We start from the raw sequence: 21,026 nt of genomic DNA on the forward strand, positions 1-21,026 counted from the left end.
AGCCCAAAAATTTGAGTTGCCAAGAGCCCAAACCATAATTGGGCTTTCTAGTTGCCTCTTGGAAGGAAACCTGGACGATTGGATTTAATTCAACTTATTTCTACTGATGACCTGGTTTTTGTTTCAGTTATGCACATTTACTTCCCAAGGAGGAGGATGCTTTTGACCATTACAATGCATTTTCAGCTAAGAGGCTTGATGAGGTTCCAATTTTTTTCTAGTGTGGATACCTTCTGTTCAATGCCGGTATTTTAGCTTGAAGTTCTGCGTGTTTGCTTGGTTAGGAAGTTATTTTAGCTTTCCTCTTGGGTTCATGTAGGCTAACAAAATAGGTAAAATAAATCTTGCTGCTACTGGGAAGGATCTCATGGATGAAGAAAAGCAAGGAGATGTGACAGTGGATCTGTATGCTGCACTGGATATGGAAACAGAGGCAGTTGCTGAGCGTTCCACGGAGCTAGAAAATAGTCAACCCCTGGGCATGCTTATGGGATTTCTTGAAGTGGATGACTGGTAAGTTTGATTTCGAAGTTCCATGATTATCAGCTAACCTTTGCATTTGCTGGTGTGCATGTTTTGGCCATCTGGTTACCTTTACTTTGCTCTGACTGATTTTATGTACGCATTTGTTTGGTGATGTCTCGAGTCTTCTTTAAAAGAAATCGAGAAGGCTCCTTTCGTTATTCATTTAATTCCTGGAGCAGTGTAGATAGGATGGTGCGTTTCACTTGTCTTGTGACAGTTTATGGACGTGTGCTTGTTTACATGTGTACATGCTTGGTGTTTCATTGGTAGACTTCAGAGATATCTTTTCTTTCTATCACTTGTTTTTTTTTTTTGGAATTAAATTTAGTAGTCACAAATGTCTGTATATCTTGAACATCAAGAATGATGATGTGCTGCATTTTCATTAGTGAATTTGTTTTATGTTAACCAGAATGACTAATCAACTAATGATGACCAACTTCATCTTACTATAAGAACTTGTTGAATGTGTAATTTTACTGTCTAGTCGGAGAGTGCTACTTTAAGAACCGATGACTATGCTAAATAAGTTTTATTGGCTTCTTACCCCATTCTTTGGAGGTACTGTACATTATTTCAGCTTTTTACTCTATCTCAGTTCTAATTTCAGTGGATTATTTGCAGTGTGGTCTAGCTAGAAGCCTACAACTCGTAAGAGTTTTAATAAAACTTGTGAGGCTGAAATCAGTGGTTTCCTAATTTATCTTTGTATAATTTTAAAGTATTTTTACTCTTGTGATTTGCTTCATAATCTCACTTTTTTTCCCCTTCATAAGTAAGGGTTATGGGGATGGCAATGGGGCGGGGCGGGTTTAGTCAAACCCGCAAAATTTTCAACCCACTCCGCATAGCATTTTTTCCTATCCTCAACCCGCCCCGCCCCACTTAAGTTTTCTTTTTCCACTTTATTATTTACATATACATTTAGAAGTTTTATTAATTACCACTTTTATATTTGGAATAATTTAACAGTAGATTAAAAACTATTGTAGCAGGTAGCAACATTTTCGGAGATACGTTATAATTAGGGTGTGAAAATAGGAGATTCTATGTTTTGATATTGTATTTTTGTAAATATATGTGTAGTTGACTTTCTTAAACAAATTGTTACCATCTTATAGCTTTACTACTAATCATTTTCTTCATCTCTGGCACAAATCATCCCCATATTTAATTGAGAGATAGTGACAATCACGATTTTAAACTGTAAAATCTTCTAAAACCTATTAAAAAATAAAGGTCCGTATATGTGTATTAATGTAGAAATAAAGATGATAATTTTAACTCCATTGATTCAAAACAATACACAAACTGTTTATGGTATAAATATGTAACTGGACAACTGAAATATAAAAGTACATAGCAAACAGTTAGGAATAGTAGCAATTGCTGTAGAGTGCAGAAGGGAGGAGACCCGCACCCACATAATTTTAATAAACTAAGACTTTGACCCGCACTGCACCTGCTTAGAGACTGCCCCGCCCCGCCCGCATAGCCTTAAACCCGCACCTCCCCATTGCCATCCCTAAAGGGTTATGCAGATTTAGTATACATCCTTTGGAGTATTCGCTGTCGGAAGAAGTCATTTTAGAGTAGGGTTATATACTTTGATTTTCGTCAGTGTTGCTTTCTTTCTCTTTGCTGTTTCCCTAGATATCCTTTTTTTTTTTTTATTGTTCAGCAGGTTAAATATTTGTGTCATCCTATGTAGGTAAAATCATTTGAGTTCCATGTTTGTGGACTCCTTTTGTGGTATTTTGATCTTTCGCTTTTCTGTCTTCTATTTATAATTTAGACATCTGGATACCTTTACATATAACATTTACAACTGCCAGGTATCATGCTCATGTGTTGTTTGACCGTCTCTCACATCTTAATCCAGCAGAGCATGTACAAATATGTGATGGATTATTCAAGTAAGTCAAAATCTCTCATAATAATTTAGCTGTTGTAATTGCATGAGCAAAGGTGGACGCATGCGTAATATGATGTGTAGTTTATCATCCTCTTTGTTAGGAGTGTAGTAAATTATAGTGTATCAATTATGATCAGTTAGATTTAACTAAATATGATTCTTTCCTACAATTATGTAACATATGATTTTCTTTCCCTTGTTGGACTTTGTTGCAATAATTAATCCTCCCAAAAAATGTCAAATATGGGATCATGAGATTTTGTTTCTTCTTCAATGGTATATGCAAAAAAGAGATTGATGTTGCAATATTGGGTAGTATTCAAACTCCATTATTTAAAACCAATAGCTTGAGGGAATACTCTAGGTTGAGCTTTCTCCTCGTTAACTTCTTTTACGTGGTATGAGAGCCCTTTTGTTAAAATTCTTGCTGCGCAATCACTAGCAACGTCAAGGAGGAAGAAAGATCGTCATGCTCATTTTTCGTTGACCGAAGTTGCTGGTCGAGTCACCTTTAGTTTCTGGAGTTGTACGAAAACACCACTACCACAAGGCTTGCAACCTTCTTCTAAATAAAACCCAGCTAGACCCACGGGAGAAAGACGTGCATGCATCGGCAGAATCTCTGTCGCTTGTGGCGTGTCAGTCCACATGTGGGGCTCGTGAGAAATCCCTTCGACATGCTCCAGCGAGATTCTTCTACCTCTACTTGTGATGTTCATCTCTTTTGTCCCGACAAGACTCCCATACATTTTCCATTGTATTTTGGCGACCAAAACTCTAGTTTGAGAGGGTAAGTCTATTTCTCAGTGAGATTTTCAGTTTTCTCGCTTTATTTTCAGCAACCTATTTGAGAAGTTACAAAACCTCGAAAATTTATCATGGAGGCCTTCGGCAATATATCATCACTTTGTATTTGATGAAGTAGTTACATATTCCTCCTGCCTTGGATTTTCTTATTTTTTTTTTCTCTTTTTCCATGTATTCATTGTCATGGAAAATTTAATAGAGAAGTGCGAGAATAGGATATTATTTAAAGATCTTATATTTTATAAGTTGAGATTACATGAATAATTTACGTCCATCAAAGTTTTGGCTAGATTCTGGACTTTGGTACTCCAAATTAAAGACATGGCGGGTGGGTTGGAATTCCTTGGTGAGTTATGAGAGGTTGAATAAAGCTTTAGGTCCTTCGTATTCCAAATACAAGCAATAAGAATGTGGTAGGGGCTTGAGACTTGGAGGAAATTGTTGGGGGGGGGGAGGGTAACTCTTAGCTAATCGTAGTAGCTCGGGCCAGCAGTCAATTGCCATTGCTGTGAGGAAGTTTTCAATTCTGTCTATGAACGCAGGAGAAAATATAGGGGATTGAAGGAAGGGGAAGATATCCTTGAACCTTTAGTGACCATTGAAGGGGAAAGAGAGTTGTCTGAATGGGCAGGGGAAAAATTCCTTGATTTGGCAAGTTCTTGGGAGTTTCATGAGAGGGGAAAGATGATATAATTATTGAACTCTTGTTAGACATTTAACAAGAGGCTGACAAAATTGACGGGGAAGGTAGTGGTGTTATGTTAGGGGGTGAGGGAGAACGAATGAGTCACAAAAAGGGAGCGAAGTATTGTGGTGTATAGTAGGAGAAACAAGGGGAGTGGGGAAGTAGGGAGGAGGGGCGAGTGAGGAAGGATTATAAGGATAGATATGTGTTTTTCCCAAAGAAAAGGGCCATGATCAAGGTAGGACTTAAGGAGGGGCGGATATTGTTAGGAGAGCAAAATGGAGGGGATGATAGGTGGCATTGTTGGAATTTTAGGGTGGTGGGGGAGTGGGTATAAGGTGAAATATGAGTCTATGCCGACGGGGAATGCGAGGGGTGGGTGGGTGGGGGGATTCTATTATTGGATGAGAGAAAAATTGGAGTTGCGGAGGTTATGAGAGGTGAGTTTCGTTTAGCAGTGAGATTATGTAATTGTGGGGACTGGGTGGAGTGGTGGTTTTGAGGGAGTGTACGATCTTTCGAAGGGAAGGCTCTAAGGTAGGTTTCTAGGAAGAGATGACTTCTTTTATGGGGGGAATGGGATATTCCATGGGTATTGGATTTTAACACTACGATCCCCAGAGTAAATGGAGGTTGCAGGGTGATCTCGAGGGCATGAAGGAATTCTCGAGTTTATTGATAACCTGCTATTTTGGACTTGCCGTTAACACCTGCCAGATACATGTGGTCTAGATCGGAATTTCTTCTACTAGATTAAGAAATGATAGATTTGGTGTCCACTGCTTTATGAAGACCCGAATCCGTATTTTTTCTATAAAAAATAGAAGAATTGGTGTGAGTCGATTCTACATTGAAGAAAGAATCGAATATTCGTTGATCAAATCATTCACTCCATAGTCTGATAGATCTTTAAGGAAGAATGTAATGCAGGTCCTTCTTTCGAGATTGATATCAATCAACCACTATTATGCTAGATGCAGGGAGAGGATGGTGTGTGAGAGCCCCAGTTAAAATTTGAAAATATGCGCGGAGGGCGACAGATTTTGAGGATAGTGGTAGGGTGGTGGACTAGTTAGGGGAATCCGTCTTTCCGACTTGGAAAGAAGATGAAGATGTTTAAGAGGGATATTAGGGTGCGAGATAGAGAGTTTTCTAGGAGGATTGAGGTGAAATATATAAAAACTCATTCACGAGGTCGTAGAGTTAGAGAGGGGTTTTTTTTTTTTTGGGGGGGGGGGGGTGGGGAGGAGATGATGGAGGGGGAGAGTGAGAAAGGAGGAGTTGAATAGAGAGCTAGCTTCTATGCCGCTAATCTCAAGAGATTAATTGGAGGCAAAAGTCAAGGGCTTTATGGTTGGAGGCGGGTGACTAAAATATAAAACTTTTTCATAGGGTTACGATGGCTAATATAAGGAGAACCTTCATAAAGTCGGTAGAGGTGAATGGGATGATGCACTAGAGAGAGGAGGTAAGAGTTGTTCTTGTGGGTTTCATTAGTAGTTGTTTAGTGAAGAGGCAAATTTGAGGCTTATGTTGGGGGAAGTGTTGTCAAAGGCGCGCTTAAGCCCTGAAGCGAGGCTCAAAACATGTTGAGTGCTTCGCCTCGCTTTATGTGCGCTTCAGTGTCATCATTAAGGCTCTAAGACATACTTTTCCTGGCCAATGAGCCTCTATTGAAGAGATGACACTAGACAATTAATATTTCACTTTATCGTAATGTTTTTATTACAATTCTTTTGTCCATATATTTGTTATTCATGCTTATTATTATTAGTCTTGGACTAAACATGTATATATTTGTCTTTACCCAAAAAACATGTATATATTTGTATTTTTGCACCATTGCGCCTTTTCCCGTTAAAGCCCATGCTTTATTTGCGCTTAAATCTCATCCATCTAATTCATTTCCCTCCAAAGTCCAAACCCCATCTTCTGCATAATTCCAAGCAAGAATTCCAATTCAGATGATTATATGTCTTCTCAATATCCAATTTGCACATGATGCCTGGTGTTTTATCTTTCATTCTGGAGTCTATACACTCATTGTCAATGAGAACAACATCAATGATTTGTCTTCCTCTCAAGAATGCCACCTGTTGTGTATCCACTAGTTTATGCATCACTTTCTTCAGTCTCTCTGCGAGGATCCTGGATATCGATTATATGTCTCCCTATTAAACTGATAGGTCTGAGATCTCTCAATTCTTTAGTTCCACTCTTTTTAGGAATAAGAGCTATATAAGTTGCATTGAAGCTCTTCTAAAAAAACTTCATGAGAGTGAAAGTTCTTCATAGTTGCCATAATATCATCCTTTAGAATCTCCCAACACTTGACAAAAACACCCATATGGACCTGGTGCTTTATCCACTGCACATGCCTTGAGACCATTCAAAAACTTTTTCTCCTCAAAAGGTTTTTGCAACTCCTGCTGATCCCTCTATACTGATTGTAGGACATTTCTTCATATTGTAATAAGGTCTCCAATTCTCAGATTCAGGGTACAACTTCTGATAAAAAAAAGAAGTAATCTCTCTTTTGATGTCCTCTGACTATGGAGATTTGGGATAGATGTGAATGCTCTGTTGAAGGGGTGATTGCTGAGAATTACAGGGTGTTGGAAGTGGATGGAAGATTAAAAGTTTCTAACTTTTCTAGGTGTGGGTTATGGAGTAATACTGTAAAGAGGTGGAAAGAGTTTGATTGAAACACCTTATCCAAGGTGGGTGATGGGAGGAAGGTGAGTTTTTGGGAACGAAGGTGAGTTTTTGGGAACAACACATTGAGCATCACTTGTTCTAACATGTATAGATTTCAAACCAGAAAAAGAAGTAAGTCCAACGGTTATGGAGTCTACAAGGGGCAGAAGTTCAGTGGGCCTTTCGGTTTAAGAGGAACATGTAAGAGTGGGAGTTTGAAGATCGTTAGCTTCAAAACTTGCTCGAATTGCTTCACAATCAAAAAGTTTCACAAGATATCATGATAGGTGGAGGGGGGGGGGGGGGGGGCGGCTTTTCTTTCCGTTATGTCTTGTTATGAGAAGCTCCTTATGAGGGAGGAGCCAGCCTTTCCACATAATTTAGTATGGATTCTTTGGGTAACTAGAAAGGTGTGGGTTTTCACTTGGCTAGCTGCTAAAGCGATGTTTTTGACGGCAGATAATTTGTGGAAGAGGAAGGAGAAAGGTGTGATTTTTCACTTGGCTAGCTACTAGAGGAGTGTTTTTGATGGCGGAGAATTTGAGGAAGAGGAAGATTACTTGTGTTGGTATTTCATGTGTAATGAATCAGGAGAAGATGTGAAACCACCCCCTTTTACATTGTCGATTAGCGTCTTATTTGTGATGGAAACTTCTGAGATGGTTTGGACTTGAGTGGGCGATGCCGAACACTGTGAAAGAAACATAGTTCAGTTGGGCTTTTGGAAGGAGGAAGAGAAGATGCAGGGTAATATTGCTCCTCTAGCACTTATGTGGACCATACAGAGAGAGTAACCACCTTTTCTCTCTCTCTCTTTTTTTTTTTTTTTTTTTTTTTTTTCTTTTAAATAATTTGGTGCAACTACGAGGTTCCCATTTGTAAGGATGATTGAGTGTCATTTGTAGAAAATCATGTCCTTTTTAAAGGGTTTTCTATCTTTTGGTCTATTTCATGTGTACGGGCATGTTTTGCTCTCTCTTTTAATGTAATTTCTTACTTTATCAAAAAATAATTGTTTCTTTACTCATCTGGCTGGCTGATACTTTCATTTTCATTCATGTGATCAGGCTCATTGAAAGATCAATATCTGAACCGAATGACCTTGTTTGCAAGATGCAACTTTTGGGTTCACTTCCTGGAGTTGTCACTGACTACTCGATGGAAGTGGCAAACTCATCAAGCAGTAGATCTTATATCAGTCTTCGAAAAGAGCTTTTTGAGATGCTCTCTTCTGTGGGACCTCATCTTTATCGAGATACGTTGTTGCTACAGAAGGTTTGGTGTCCCCGATTTTGTGATATTATGACTTCTTGTTTATGTTATTGCTCCTTTTTTTATTTTTTATTTGTTGACTTAAATTTTGCGTATTTACCCGGACGCTAATGTAAGCATTTGAAACATTTCCCTAAGATTGGCATTTCTGATTCTGGATAATCAGGTATGCAGAGTTTTGAGAGGTTACTACATTTGTGCACATGAGCTTGTCACTAGTGGTGAGGCAGGCTTTATCTCCCAAACTGTTACCATTGGTGATCGAACTCCTCGTATGCACCTGAAGGATGCTAGGTCACGAATTGAAGAAGCATTAGGAGGATGCCTGCTTCCTTCCTTACAGTTGATACCAGCAAATCCTGCAGTTGGGCTAGAGATCTGGGAACTAATGAATCTCCTTCCATATGAGGTTGGTTTAAGGTTTTAACCTTCATGTTACATCGTTTGCTGCTATTTGGTCTGATCAAAAGCTACTTGCTCAGGTGCGTTATCGTTTGTATGGTGAATGGGAGAAAGATGATGAGCAATTTCCAATGCTTTTGGCTGCAAGGCAAACAGCAAAGGTGTTAATCTGCTGTCTAGAAATAGTGCATTTTATTTTCGTTGTCATGTCTCTGTTAATTGCAATATTACTTTGTGACAGTTGGACACTAGGAGGATCCTGAAGCGCCTTGCAAAAGAAAATCTAAAGCAGCTTGGTCGGATGGTTGCCAAACTTGCTCATGCCAATCCAATGACAGTATTGCGAACAATTGTTCACCAGGTATTATTTAATTGGTGCCTATCAGCCTATGTTTTTCAAGTCCTGCAAGATTTAAGGTTGTGACTTGTAGGATGTAACATGCAATTCATCTGTGCAGATTGAGGCTTACAGGGATATGATTACACCTGTTGTAGACGCTTTTAAATATCTGACTCAGGTCTAGTCATTGTTTCTTCTCCCATTTCTGCTACTACTTTTCTTTATGAAGCTCTCTCTCATGCGGTTGGTCATTACATGTCTTCTGTCTGTTAAAAAATCTTGAGTGTTATGTTAAGCAGTATGGTAATTGAGTTGGGTGTTGTCAGCATTTCTGTAATTCTTGATAATCTTACATATGTTTTAATCTAAATTCCTAAGTTTGAAGAGGACTACTGGTATTGACTATGATCTTGTAACTGATGCATATCTGGTGGCCTTTGTTGGTTGCATGAAGGCCCCGAACTTCAAAATATAATTAACACCGATGCATTCTTGTATCCTCTTGGGGACAACCTCTCTATCTCCTCGAGGTAGGGGTAAGGTCTGTGTACACTCTACCCTCCCCAGAGGCCCATACCCCACTTGTGGGAATACACTGGTTTTTTTTTTTTTAATCTGGTAATGTTGTATTCCTCAGCATTAAGGATATGCTGGCAACCTTAAAATAAACAGATAAGAAAAAGGGATAGATACTACTTACAGAGAGCCTAACAAATCTACAAGCTCTGATTCCTCTATTTCTTTCTCTTTACACCAAAAATAAAAAGATACAATACAATTCCATTTAACTATGTGAATGGAATTGGACCTATCTTCACAGCTTCTACTATTCCTCTCTCTCCACACAGTCCACCAGCTACAGTGTGGGATAATTCTCCACCATTTCTTCTGGCTCTTGCTTCCTCCTCTTCTAATCCAGCAACTCAGTAGATCTGCAGTGTGCTCAGGCATGGTCCATATTGTGTTTGTGAGGGTAAAAAATAAAGTCCATAACTGTGCAGTGAATTTACAATGCAGAAAGAGATGTCTGTTGGTCTCATCTGTTTCCCCACATAGTGGACATCTGGAGACAATAATCTGCCCCTTTCTCTTCAAAACTTCCTGAGTCAAACAAGCCCTTCTAACTACCAGCCAAGTAAAGCATTTCACTTCAGTTGGTGCTATATTTTTCCCGACATGTTTCCACAAAATTTGCTGGTTTCTTTTCTGTTGTGCATTGCCAATTTCATAGACTGTTTTAACTGAAAATTGCCCATCCTTGTTATGTTTCCATCTTATAGAGTCTGAATCTGATGTAGTACCACTGAAGCCCTCCAATTCATGTAGCAAATTTGCCACCCTGTCCACTTCCCACTCATTCAAAAATCTCCCAAATGATAAACCCCACCCTTGAGTAGTCCAACACTCGTTGACAGTTGCCTCAGGATTGTTGCATATGATGAATAAATCAGGGAAATCGTCCTTCAAAGGGGTCTGATTTTTCCCAGCATCTCCCCAGAACTTTGTTTTACTACCATCTCACTTTTATAGCCATGTTCCCTGCTAGCTTAGGCAAAGATCTCTGATTGTTCTCCAGACCCCAACTCCTTAGGGTGTAGAGCTGACATTACTACACGAAGGGCTATATTCACCATATTTGCATCTGATAACATCCTTCCATAAAGCTTGACCTTCTTCGTCATATCACCATAACCATTTCATTAAGATGCTATTGTTTTGTCTCCTAAGGTTTCTGATGCTCATCCCCCCCCCCCCCCCCCCCCCCCCCCCCCAAAAAAAAAAAAAAAAAAACCCCAAATGTCTACTGTTCAGTATTTTATCCCATTCGACCAGATTGTATCCCTTATTCTCTTTGCATCCATGCCAAAGAAAGTCCCTTCTCAGAATCTTAGAAGGTAGAGGGAACAAAGACATAACATAGGTAGGTAAAGAATCTAGAACTGAGTTTATGAGAGTAAGTCTTCCTCCAAGAGATAAGTATTGAGTCTTCCACCTTGTCAATCTCTTTTTCAGCCTTCTCTACAATGCCATCCCATATCATACCTGGGCGATATTCCAGAGATGGTTGGAAATGAAAGGAGGGGAAACTCGTATCTCGTGTCGGTTCCTTTATGGCAAGACCTGGTAATATCGAAATGAAGAAGGAAAGAAGAGATAGAGGGGGTTGTGAAAAATTATGGGAGAAAAATATTATTGAATTGTGTATGTACTAATATTATTACATTGAGCCCTATTTATAGATACTACAATACTATCCTTATCCAAGTAGGATTATATAAACAATTCCTATTCCTATTTTGACACTCCCCCCTCAAGCTGGCGCATACAAGTCGTATGTACCGACCTTGTTACAGATGTAACTAATGCGAGGACCAGTGAGGGACTTGGTGAAGATATCTGCAAGCTGATCACTCGACTTCACAAATTTTGTAACAATATTTCCCGAGAGTATCTTTTCTCTTACAAAGTGATGGTCAATCTCAATGTGCTTAGTTATCTCATGAAATGCCGAATGCGATATGGAGGGCTCTCTTTTATCCTTGTTGTTTAATCCCCTTATGGTCGTGTGGCTGCATATGTACCGTAGCATTTTTGCCGTTAGTTTCTGGTAGAGACTAATGTAAATTATTTTGATGAAGAAAGATAAATCTGTTATAGTAGTGTGTTTCTTGATTTTATGCACTTGGGACATCTTTATCTCGAAAATACCTTTTTTTTTGATAAGTAAATTATATTCATTTGAGCTCCAAGAAAGTGGTAAGATGTAGTAAAACATCGTCACTTCAAAAAATAAAAATTCAGTTTCAAAAGAGGTAGTACAATATCGGTGGAAAACTACTTTTAACACTTAAAGGAGTCGATGAAGGCCATGATAGAATTAATAATATTTACATCATTCATTTTTCCCCAGACCCAGATCCCGAGAAAAGCCCCAAAAACTCTACCCCAACTCTCTCTCTCTTCTAAACCTCCCTCCGATCATCTCTCTCACTGCTCCGATATGAACCTGCACCTTTTCCAACCTACATGCACCTTTTTCTGACATTCTCTCTCCTCAGATATGAACCAGATTTTATATCCTAGCATCCAGAACCTTCTCCAAATCTCTTTCTTCTTTCCATTTTGATCCAGTAACTTTTCCGGCCACCCAGAACTCTTTCCTATCTTCTCTCCCTCTCTATAAGCTTTTCCGACCTCACTCCCCACACCTGCGAGTTCTGGTACCCACAATTCTATCCATTTCATCATCTCTCCCAGCTACTACACTCTGTGGTAGCTCTCTTCCTCTTTTCCTTTTAATCCTTCTATTCTCTGCTTGGTTGAGTTTGAGTTTGTCTGACATGGGAGAAAACAGAATATATTTCAACGCGGGGTTCAAGTCTTTTGACATTACTAGATGGTCAGTTGGCAGAGACACCTGGTTCGAATGGGTTGAAAGAAGCCGTAATATGATGAGAAGATCCACCATAAGTATGTTGACTATGAAGTGGATCTGTAACATCCTCAAGGAAGCCTCTAAGGATGGGAAGAATTCAATTAGGAGGTGGAAAACTAAGGAAAAACTAACAGAACTTTTCTGTACTAGAAACTACAATGATCATGGCAGATATATGAGTATTCTCTCACTTCATGGAATGGAAAGATCTGTTATTATAATCCCTGAGCTGGACTTAAATGCAGGGTGGAGTGAGATAGCATTTAAGATAGAAAAGTTCATTAAATGCTCCAAACAAGTGATGATTGAAGAGCCTCCCAGAGCATTTAAGGAGGACTATCCTTTCGTCAAAGCAGTCTGAGAAAGTAAATGGCAATCCAATACCCTTCGAGAATCAACAGTCACATCGAACAGAGGAGATATTTGAATCACAGAGCCGCAGGGAGTAAAGGATAACGGCCTGTTCAAAAGGTGTATTGTTGGAGCTGTTGGAGAAGAGGAGACAGAGACTCCCACTCTGTCAGACATCAGGAAGTGGTCCTCTATCACATGGAAGGCATTGATTGGGATCAATATCTATGAGATGGCCAGGAATATGTTCTTGTTCGAGTTCCCAAACAGAAACATGGCGGAACAGATCATTCAGACGGAGTGGCGATAGAAAAAGTCCAAGTTTCATCTTCAATGGTAGAACCCCTTTGTTGGATGTGCACCATCATCGTAGAACACAACCACCACTTGGATTCGAGCATTGGGTATCCCTCTTCAGCTTTGGTCACAGAAATTTGGAATCTTTGTGGTGGATGGGTCTCCACTGAGGAAGAAACAGAGCTGAAAAACCATCTAAAGTGGGCAAGAATTCAAATTTCCGGTGACGGTCGGAAGTGCCCCAATGAGGTGACAATAGAAAGAGAAGGGATCAAGTTCTACATTCCTATTTGGGCTGAAAAGAAGGTTCGTTTTGAACCAGTGACGCCGGTGATGGTGAACTTGATAGAAGAAACTGCTGGATTTGGGGATTCTTCAGACCTTCGGGTTAAAGCTTTACATGTTGAAGAAAAAGGATAGGGGAGCAGGCTTTTATCAGAGGAAGTACTGAAAGAGCATGTGGGGTGCTCAGAGGAAGTACTGAAAGAGCACGTGGGGTGCTCAGAAACAGTTGTTCAAAATTTTAATTGGGATTTAAAGGCACGTGCAAAGGAGATGGAGGCCATAAAGGGTTTATTTCGACTATTGGGCCAGGACAATAGGCCCAAAGTGAGTAAAAAATGGTCTGGAAAAGATAGAGCAACCCAAGTCATTTTTAATGACTTAACTGCTACACGTATGGAAGGTTTTTTTGATCCTTTGGCAGTAGAACCACAAAACCTCAATATTCAAGAGGTCTTTCCAGTGACGATGGCAGAGGCGAGGGACTTGACACATGCAAGATTCAATAATTATGGGGAACGAGTATCAGCCGCAGAAGGCATGCACAATAACATGTCTACATCTTTGATTGGAGTGAATTCTGCAAAAGGGGCACAAAATCCTGAGGAGCAGCACATTACGGTGATTGATCAAGATGTAGTAGGAACTGAAGGGGTGGTGGAAGATGCAGAACCAATCCAAGATGATCAGAGTTTAATTCTTCAAAAAGAGAAGGCTACATCAACATGGATGCGACAAAACATGACTAAAATGGGAAATTTTTTGGGGCCGACTTCCAGGGGCATGAGGAGGAAGCACGGGAATTATTGATGCAAATAGATAGCTGCAGACAAGCAAGGCTCATGGAGACAGAGGCATCTATCAAGAGGCCTAGATACAAAGGGATACAAGAATTAAAGGGGCTCATCTCTTTTGACGTTAATTTCAAAAGTGATGGGAAAAGAGTTAGGGGAAAAGATGGAAACTTTTTACTATGAATCTCAAATTGGTATCATGGAATGTAAGGGGATTAAATAACAGGGATAAAAGAAGAATTGTGAAGAGTCTTTTGTATAATTGGAATGCTGATATCATATGTCTTCAGGAGTCTAAACTGGAGGGGGATGTAAAAGAGATTGTCAAAGAATTATGGGGAGGGAGATGGGTGAAATTTGCATGTTTACAAGCCAGTGGCACTAGAGGGGGAATTTTGATGTTGTGGGATAGTAGAGCTTGGAGAGGGGATATTCTGGAAATTGGATCATATACTCTAACCTGCAAGTTTGTGGCACTTCTTCAAGATTTTGAGTGCCACATAACTGGAGTATATGCTCCAAATTGCAGATTTGAGAGGGAGCATGTGTGGGAGGAAGTAGAAGCTGTTAGGGGTATGTTTGAGGGTCCATGGGCTGTCTGTGGTGACTTTAATGTCACAAGATTTCCATCGGAGAAGAGGAATTACAGAAGAAGAACCCCTGCAATGGAGTAATTTTCAGATTTTATAGAAGACATGGAACTTTTGGATCTTCAACTAGAAAGAGGATGTTTTACTTGGCTAAAGGGAGATAATAGTAGAATTGCTTCTAGAATTTACAGGATTCTAATCTCTCAAGAGTGGGATGACAGGTTCAGGAATATCAAGCAGTCTGTATTGCAGAGACTGGAGTCTGATCATTTCCCTATATCACTTCAATGTCGAATCATTTCCCTATATCACTTCAATGTGGAATCTGGGAACATAACAAGTCATATTTTAAATTTGAAAATTGGTGGCTGAATACAGAAGGATTTGTGGAAAGAATCGGACATTGGTGGAATTCTTTTATTTTCACAGGCAAACCCGATTATATTTTAGCTTGCAAAGTTAAAGCATTAAAAGTCAAGCTAAACGAATGGAGTAAAACTTGTCAAGCAAATCTGGGAATGCAAAAGGCTCAACTTTTGAGTCAATTGGCTACCTTTGATGCAATACAAGAGAATAGAATATTATCAGAAGAGGAATCAGTTTTGAAAGCTTCTCTTTTGATGGAATATGATGAACCCATTAAAAATGAGGAAATCTCATGGAGACAACGGTCTAGGGCTTTATGGCTCAAAGAGGGGGACAAAAATACCAGTTTCTTCCACGAAGTGGCCAATGCACACAAGAGAAGTAACAATATTGACCAGCTTGTGATCCAAGATGAAGTTGTGGAAGATCCAGTAAGAATCGAGGGGGAAATTGTTGATTTCTACTGGAAACTGTACTCTGAAACTTATGAATGGAGGCCATCATTGACTTTGAACAATTGTCCTGTCATCACTGAAGAGGAAAATGCTGTTTTACAAGGTGAATTTAGTGAACAAGAGGTGTTGTCATATCTAAAGATGTGTGCCATGGACAAAGTCCCTGGCCCAGATGGCTTCACAATGGGCTTTCACATCAAATGTTGGGATGTTTTGAAGCATGATATCATGGAAACTTTCAAAAACTTTCACACTCATGGAGTTTTTGAGAAAAGCTATAATGCAACCTATATAAGCTTGATCTCAAAAAAGAATGGAGCTGAGGAGTTGAGAGACTTTAGACCCATTAGCCTTATAGGCAGTGTCTACAAGTTGATCTCAAAGGTGTTAACAGAGGGGCTGAAAAGAGTAATAAGCAAGCTGGTGGATGTCCAACAAATGGCTTTTATTAAAGGGAGACAAATAATGGATGCTATTTTAATTGCTAATGAAGCTGTGGATTCCAGAATCAAACAAGGAAAGCCAGGAGTTCTTTACAAATTAGACATTGAAAAAGCATATGATCATGTCCATTGGGGTTATCTATTGAAGATTCTGTCATGTATGGGCTTTGGAGAAAAATGGATAAAATGGATAAGATTTTGCATCTCAACTGTCAAGTTTTCCATCCTAATCAATGGCTCAACTGAAGGTTTTTTCTCATCTTTAAGAGGATTGAGGCAGGGTGACCCTTTGTCTCCTTTCTTGTTCATTCTAGTCATGGAGGGCCTGAACAATATGATTAAGGTGGCAAGAAACAATGAATGGATCAGAGGTTTTGAGGTGGCCACAAATTCAAATTCAATTGCCAACATGGAAGTCACACATCTCCAATATGCAGATGATACCTTAATTTTGTGTGATGCTGATGAAGATCATCTGAAGATATTGAGATTAATCCTGGTGCTATTTGAAGGAGTTTCTGGCTTACACATTAATTGGAGAAAGAGTCACATGTATCCAATCAATGTAGTGTCTAATATGGAGGAGTTGACTGGGATTTTAGGTGGAGAAGTTGGATCATTGCCGACCACTTATTTGGGAATGCCCGTAGGTGCTAAATCAAAATCTATGAGTATTTGGAATTCTGTGATTGAAAAGTGTGAAAAGAAGTTGACTAGATGGAAATCACAATATATTTCTCGGGGAGGCAGAGTCACTCTCATCAACTCCGTGTTGGATGCACTGCCAACTTACATGATGTCCTTATTTCCCATTCCAGTGGAGATCATCCAAAGGCTTGACAAGATTAGGAGGGATTTTCTGTGGCAAGGTAATCAAGACAAAAAGGTATTCCATCTAGTCAAATGGTGTGATGTTATGTTGGGGAAGAAACAAAGTGGATTAGGCATCAGGAATCTCAAATTGCAGAGTAAAGCTCTTAAACTCAAGTGGTTGTGGAGGTATGCTCAAGATAATCAATCTTACTGGGGAAGCATCATCAAGACAAAGTATGGTGAAGAAAGCAAATGGATGACCAAAGAGGTGAACACTCCTTATGGAGTTAGTTTGTGGAGATCCATAAGAGTGTTATGGCCTTTCCTGAGGAATCATGCAACAGTACAGGTAAACAATGGAGATAAAACATCATTTTGGGAGGATAAATGGTTGGGCAATAGAAGTTTAAAGGACCTCTTTCCTGACATTTATGGGCTAGTACATCAACAAAAAACTGTAGCTGAAACACGGACTCCTCAAGGATGGAACACTCAGTTTAGGAGGAATTTTAATGACTGGGAAATTGATTCACTGACTGAATTCTTTAGAAAGCTGGAAGAATTCAAAGGCATTCATGATGGAGTAGATAAACTATGGTGGAAAGAAGACAGTAAAGGCATATTTAAAGTGAACTCAGCATACAAATTTTTGAACCAAGGTAATCAACAGGTGCAACAGTGGCCTTGGAAGCATATATGGAAAGTGAAAATACCATACAAAGTAGCTTGTTTCACTTTGTTGTTGGCAAGGGAAGCTGTTTTGACCCAAGAAAACCTTAAAAAGAGGAAGTTCTCTCTTTGTTCCAGATGCTATCTATGTGGAGAAGAGGCTGAAACAGTCAGCCACCTGTTTTACAATGCAAGATAACAGATCAGCTTTGGAGGATTTTTGTTAACCTTAGGGGCTTGGCTTGGGTAATGCCTAACAAGATTACTCAAGTACTATATACCTGGGAGGAAGCAGGATTAGGAGCTGCAGACAGAGATAGATGGAGGGTTGTTCCAGCCTGTATATGGTGGACAATTTGGAAAGAGAGGAATTCAAGGTGTTTTGAGGACATCAGCAATGAAGCACAAAAGATCAAACTGAACTGCATTAGACTTTTTTGTTTTTGGTGTAAGCAGATATATCCAGAAGATACTGAGTCCATTGTAGATATTCTAGGATCTTGTTAGAATGTTGGATCAGTTGTTTTCTTTTGCCTGATGTAAATATGGTTTTCAGCACAACCCATGTGCTGGTTTACTCTATACATACAACTGTTACCTTCTCAAAAAAAAAAAAAAAAGGAGTCGATGAAGGTCATGATAGAATTAATAATATTTACATCATTCATTTTTACACCAAGAGCCCAAAAAATAGAGACATCTAAATTTCCCACTATGAACAGATCCATGATTTCCTTCAAAACATGTGTGAATTTGTTCCATCAAGAGGTTCCGTAAAATGCATGCGGAGATTGGTCCAATAGCATTTCAAAGACTTTTTTAGTCTCTGACTTAGTCAGCTTTCGTACCTACCTCGCTCTCCATTTGGCAGAGACAACTGCATATCAGAAAGGTTCAAAAACAAGTTTTAGATCTGCTATCTGAACTGAGGTGCAAAAACATTGCTATGCTCCCATCATGTATTTTAGAAATAACATCAATTACACTAGCTAAAGTCCCTTCTTTGTAAATAGTTTGGATTGAGACATGCCTCATAACCTGCTGACTTCTCCAAATTATTTTCCAAGGCCATTGCTGATGATTGAATTAATACAAGGAAGTCAAAAACTAGATAGAGGTAGAGATAGAATAAAAAAGAAATGATATATTCTATTAGAAGAAGCAGTTAGTCAACCCAAGTACTGTATACTTGAACCTACTAATTAGCAATTCGAGGAATGGAGGAAGTAGAAAAATTGAGCTCATACATGAATACTTACTATAAGAACCCTAGAGAGATTTAATTGAAGAGGATAAGGATGTTCCCGCAAAGGGATGCCCTCTCAAAATAATTCTTCAACGATTCAGGGAGAAAAACTAATAAGCAAAGACTTGCATTAATAAACTAGTTGGGCCAACTCCCTATTGGGAGCCCCACTTTTACCCTTTGTGCTTCTTTATTCTCTTAAGCCTTGTCCCTCCTCCTCTTAAACCTATAATTTAGCATGTTATGGATGTTATGGACTTTGAAGTCTTCTTTCCATTCTCTTCTAAAACACCCCAAGCTCTGGATGGTTGGATGAAGGCTTCAAATCCCATGATAGGTTTCTTGGGTTCTATCAACTGCAACTCCTTGTGCTTGCGTGGGTGAGGATATTGTAGCTTGAGACTGGAGACCTGCCAGTTTGCTTACTCTTTATACAGAAGTGTCAGGTTTTACAGTTGGTTCTTCACTTCTTTGAATTGCTTTATGAGATTTTTATTTGTCCATTCCGGTGTTAATATATCACCATTTAGCCATTTCATCCCTCCTTACCTAATATAGCACAATTTATGTACAATCAGATTTTAGTTTGGATGGTGAAAATCATATTAGAAATGTACCCATTGTTGAACAAGCTTGATGATGTTGGTTTGAATTTTGAATATGATATTTATGAGAAATTTTGTAACTCGAGTCAATTCGCTCGCCTTTGTTGAACAAGCTTGACAGAGTTAGTTTGAACTGAAAATCGCAAAAGAAGTTTGTCACTGTAGCTTGCGATGTGTTATGCACTTTTATAGAAGGTAGATACATTTTTATACACTTCTGTACAAGGTAAATACATTGCTTAAATAGGTGTATAAATACTGTATAATAATGTATAAGGGTGTATCAACACTGTTGCAAAAAATAGCCAACACTGTCGCAAAAAATATTGGCTATGTGAGTGTTAACTAGAAAATGTTTCCACGTGGATGCAAAGTGTTGCGTGGGCTGTATATTTTTGAAATTTAACTTGCTTTTTTAATATTTCCGAAGAACTGGATTATACTCCCAACCTCCTAGTCTTGGAAATTCCTTATAATCCTTGAACCCTTTCATTTTAGTTCTTGTATTTGCTATTGCTGCCTCCCGGTTAATTGCATTGCAATGTTATATAAATGTGGAAGTGTATCTTCTGATGGGGTTTCAGCTAGCCAACCTTTCAAGCAAGAACCTTAACTGTTTTGTGCAGAAGTTACAAAATTTGTACACCATTCACTATGCATCCTATATATTGCCTTGACTAGCATTTTGCTGAGAAACTTCATGCCAATGTTTTCCACTCCTATTATGGCTTGTAATTAAATTGCTCTGTATTCTTTTTGTACTATTATGCTTGTCCATGAAAGAGATACATAGTTTTTCAGATTGCTTTTTAAGTTTATTTTATTTAAGGTTGGATATTTTTCTGATTTATTTGTACTTGATCTGATTGATTTTATTTTTGTAAGCAGCTTGAGTATGATATCTTGGAGTATGTAGTTATTGAACGGTTGGCACAAAGTGGGAGAGAGAAGCTGAAAGATGACGGCCTTAATTTGTCTGATTGGCTTCAGTCTTTGGCATCATTTTGGGGTCACCTGTATGTGTAGTTTCTTCTTGCTAGTTAGAATCATCTCCCTTGTTTGAACATATTCTGTTGCATATGATGTTACTGTTTACTGTTGTACTTAAGGAACAATGAGTATGTGACTTGGGATTTTAAACAACTGCTTACCCTTGAGTCGTTTATGTAGTTGTGGTATTGCAAAAAATATACATATATAATGTATTAGATATTTTTGTATTTAGACCTTTTTGTAGATTAGAATTATGTCATTCTTGCTTTTGAAGATGGTTGAGGAGAAATATCTTTGCTATTGACCAATGCTAGGCAAGCCTAGTTCTGATATTTTAAGTACAGATGTGCCATTTACTGTAATCCTTTTGCACATTCTGGTTTTACAGAAAATATAGTTCTTCCTGGGGCACTGTGCCCAGCTTCTGGGTCATGGATTAACTTCTGAAAAAGCTGGGGGAGAGGAGCTGGGATTGCTTTTCTTGCAGATCCTTATTTGTGGCTTAGTTGATTAGTTTGCCACTTCAGCCTGACCTTCAGAAAATAAGAACATAAAAAAGGAGACATGGTACAGACTGTGATATTTTTTTTGATGACATGGGAACCCGCAGCCGCTACCCTTCGGGTGCGCATAGGGTAAACCCAGCTCCTGTGTAATAGCTCGCAAACCACACAGGAGAGGTAACCCGCACTAGGCAAGCCCCGTGCGACGAGCTCGACTTAGAAGGCAAATCCCCTGCTATCATAGGCAGGGGGTTTCGAACCTGAGACCTCCATTATGAAAGCCCCCTGCTCAACCAACTGAGCCACCCTTGCGGATACAGACTGTGATATTTGTGTAACATTCTTCCCATTTCATGTGAAGCTAGAGTCTTCTTTTGAGAAGATTTGAATAGCATCACCTGTCCAGTCGAAGATACTACTTTCTCCTGAAGTTTGCGGCTATATATGTCAAATACTAACGATTAGCTAATGGAAATGTTTGAACAGTATTAAAGTATTCTGCTCCGGTTAGATGGGTATTGCTTAGTTTTCCTGCTTTTG

The 21,026-nt window shown here is 39.1% G+C and overlaps 1 protein-coding gene across 7 annotated transcripts in view; it reads left to right on the plus strand.

The window, feature by feature from the left end:
* The window catches only part of LOC132640974 (THO complex subunit 2), a 61,971-nt gene that overhangs the window by 19,903 nt on the left and 21,042 nt on the right, over positions 1-21,026 (plus strand). For all 7 annotated transcript variants that reach the window (XR_009582517.1, XM_060357805.1, XM_060357806.1 and 4 more), the window contains 9 exons: positions 128-203; positions 320-513; positions 2,361-2,441; positions 7,697-7,904; positions 8,068-8,310; positions 8,384-8,464; positions 8,545-8,664; positions 8,762-8,821; positions 19,879-20,006. Coding sequence is in view for 6 of the 7 variants with exons in the window: in XM_060357805.1 (XP_060213788.1) it covers positions 128-203; positions 320-513; positions 2,361-2,441; positions 7,697-7,904; positions 8,068-8,310; positions 8,384-8,464; positions 8,545-8,664; positions 8,762-8,821; positions 19,879-20,006 (1,191 nt within the window). In the remaining variant the exon portion in view is untranslated. The remainder of the gene's footprint in view (positions 1-127; positions 204-319; positions 514-2,360; positions 2,442-7,696; positions 7,905-8,067; positions 8,311-8,383; positions 8,465-8,544; positions 8,665-8,761; positions 8,822-19,878; positions 20,007-21,026) is intronic.

This window comes from Lycium barbarum, chromosome 5, assembly GCF_019175385.1.
Source record: "Lycium barbarum isolate Lr01 chromosome 5, ASM1917538v2, whole genome shotgun sequence".
Lineage (NCBI taxonomy): Eukaryota > Viridiplantae > Streptophyta > Magnoliopsida > Solanales > Solanaceae > Lycium > Lycium barbarum.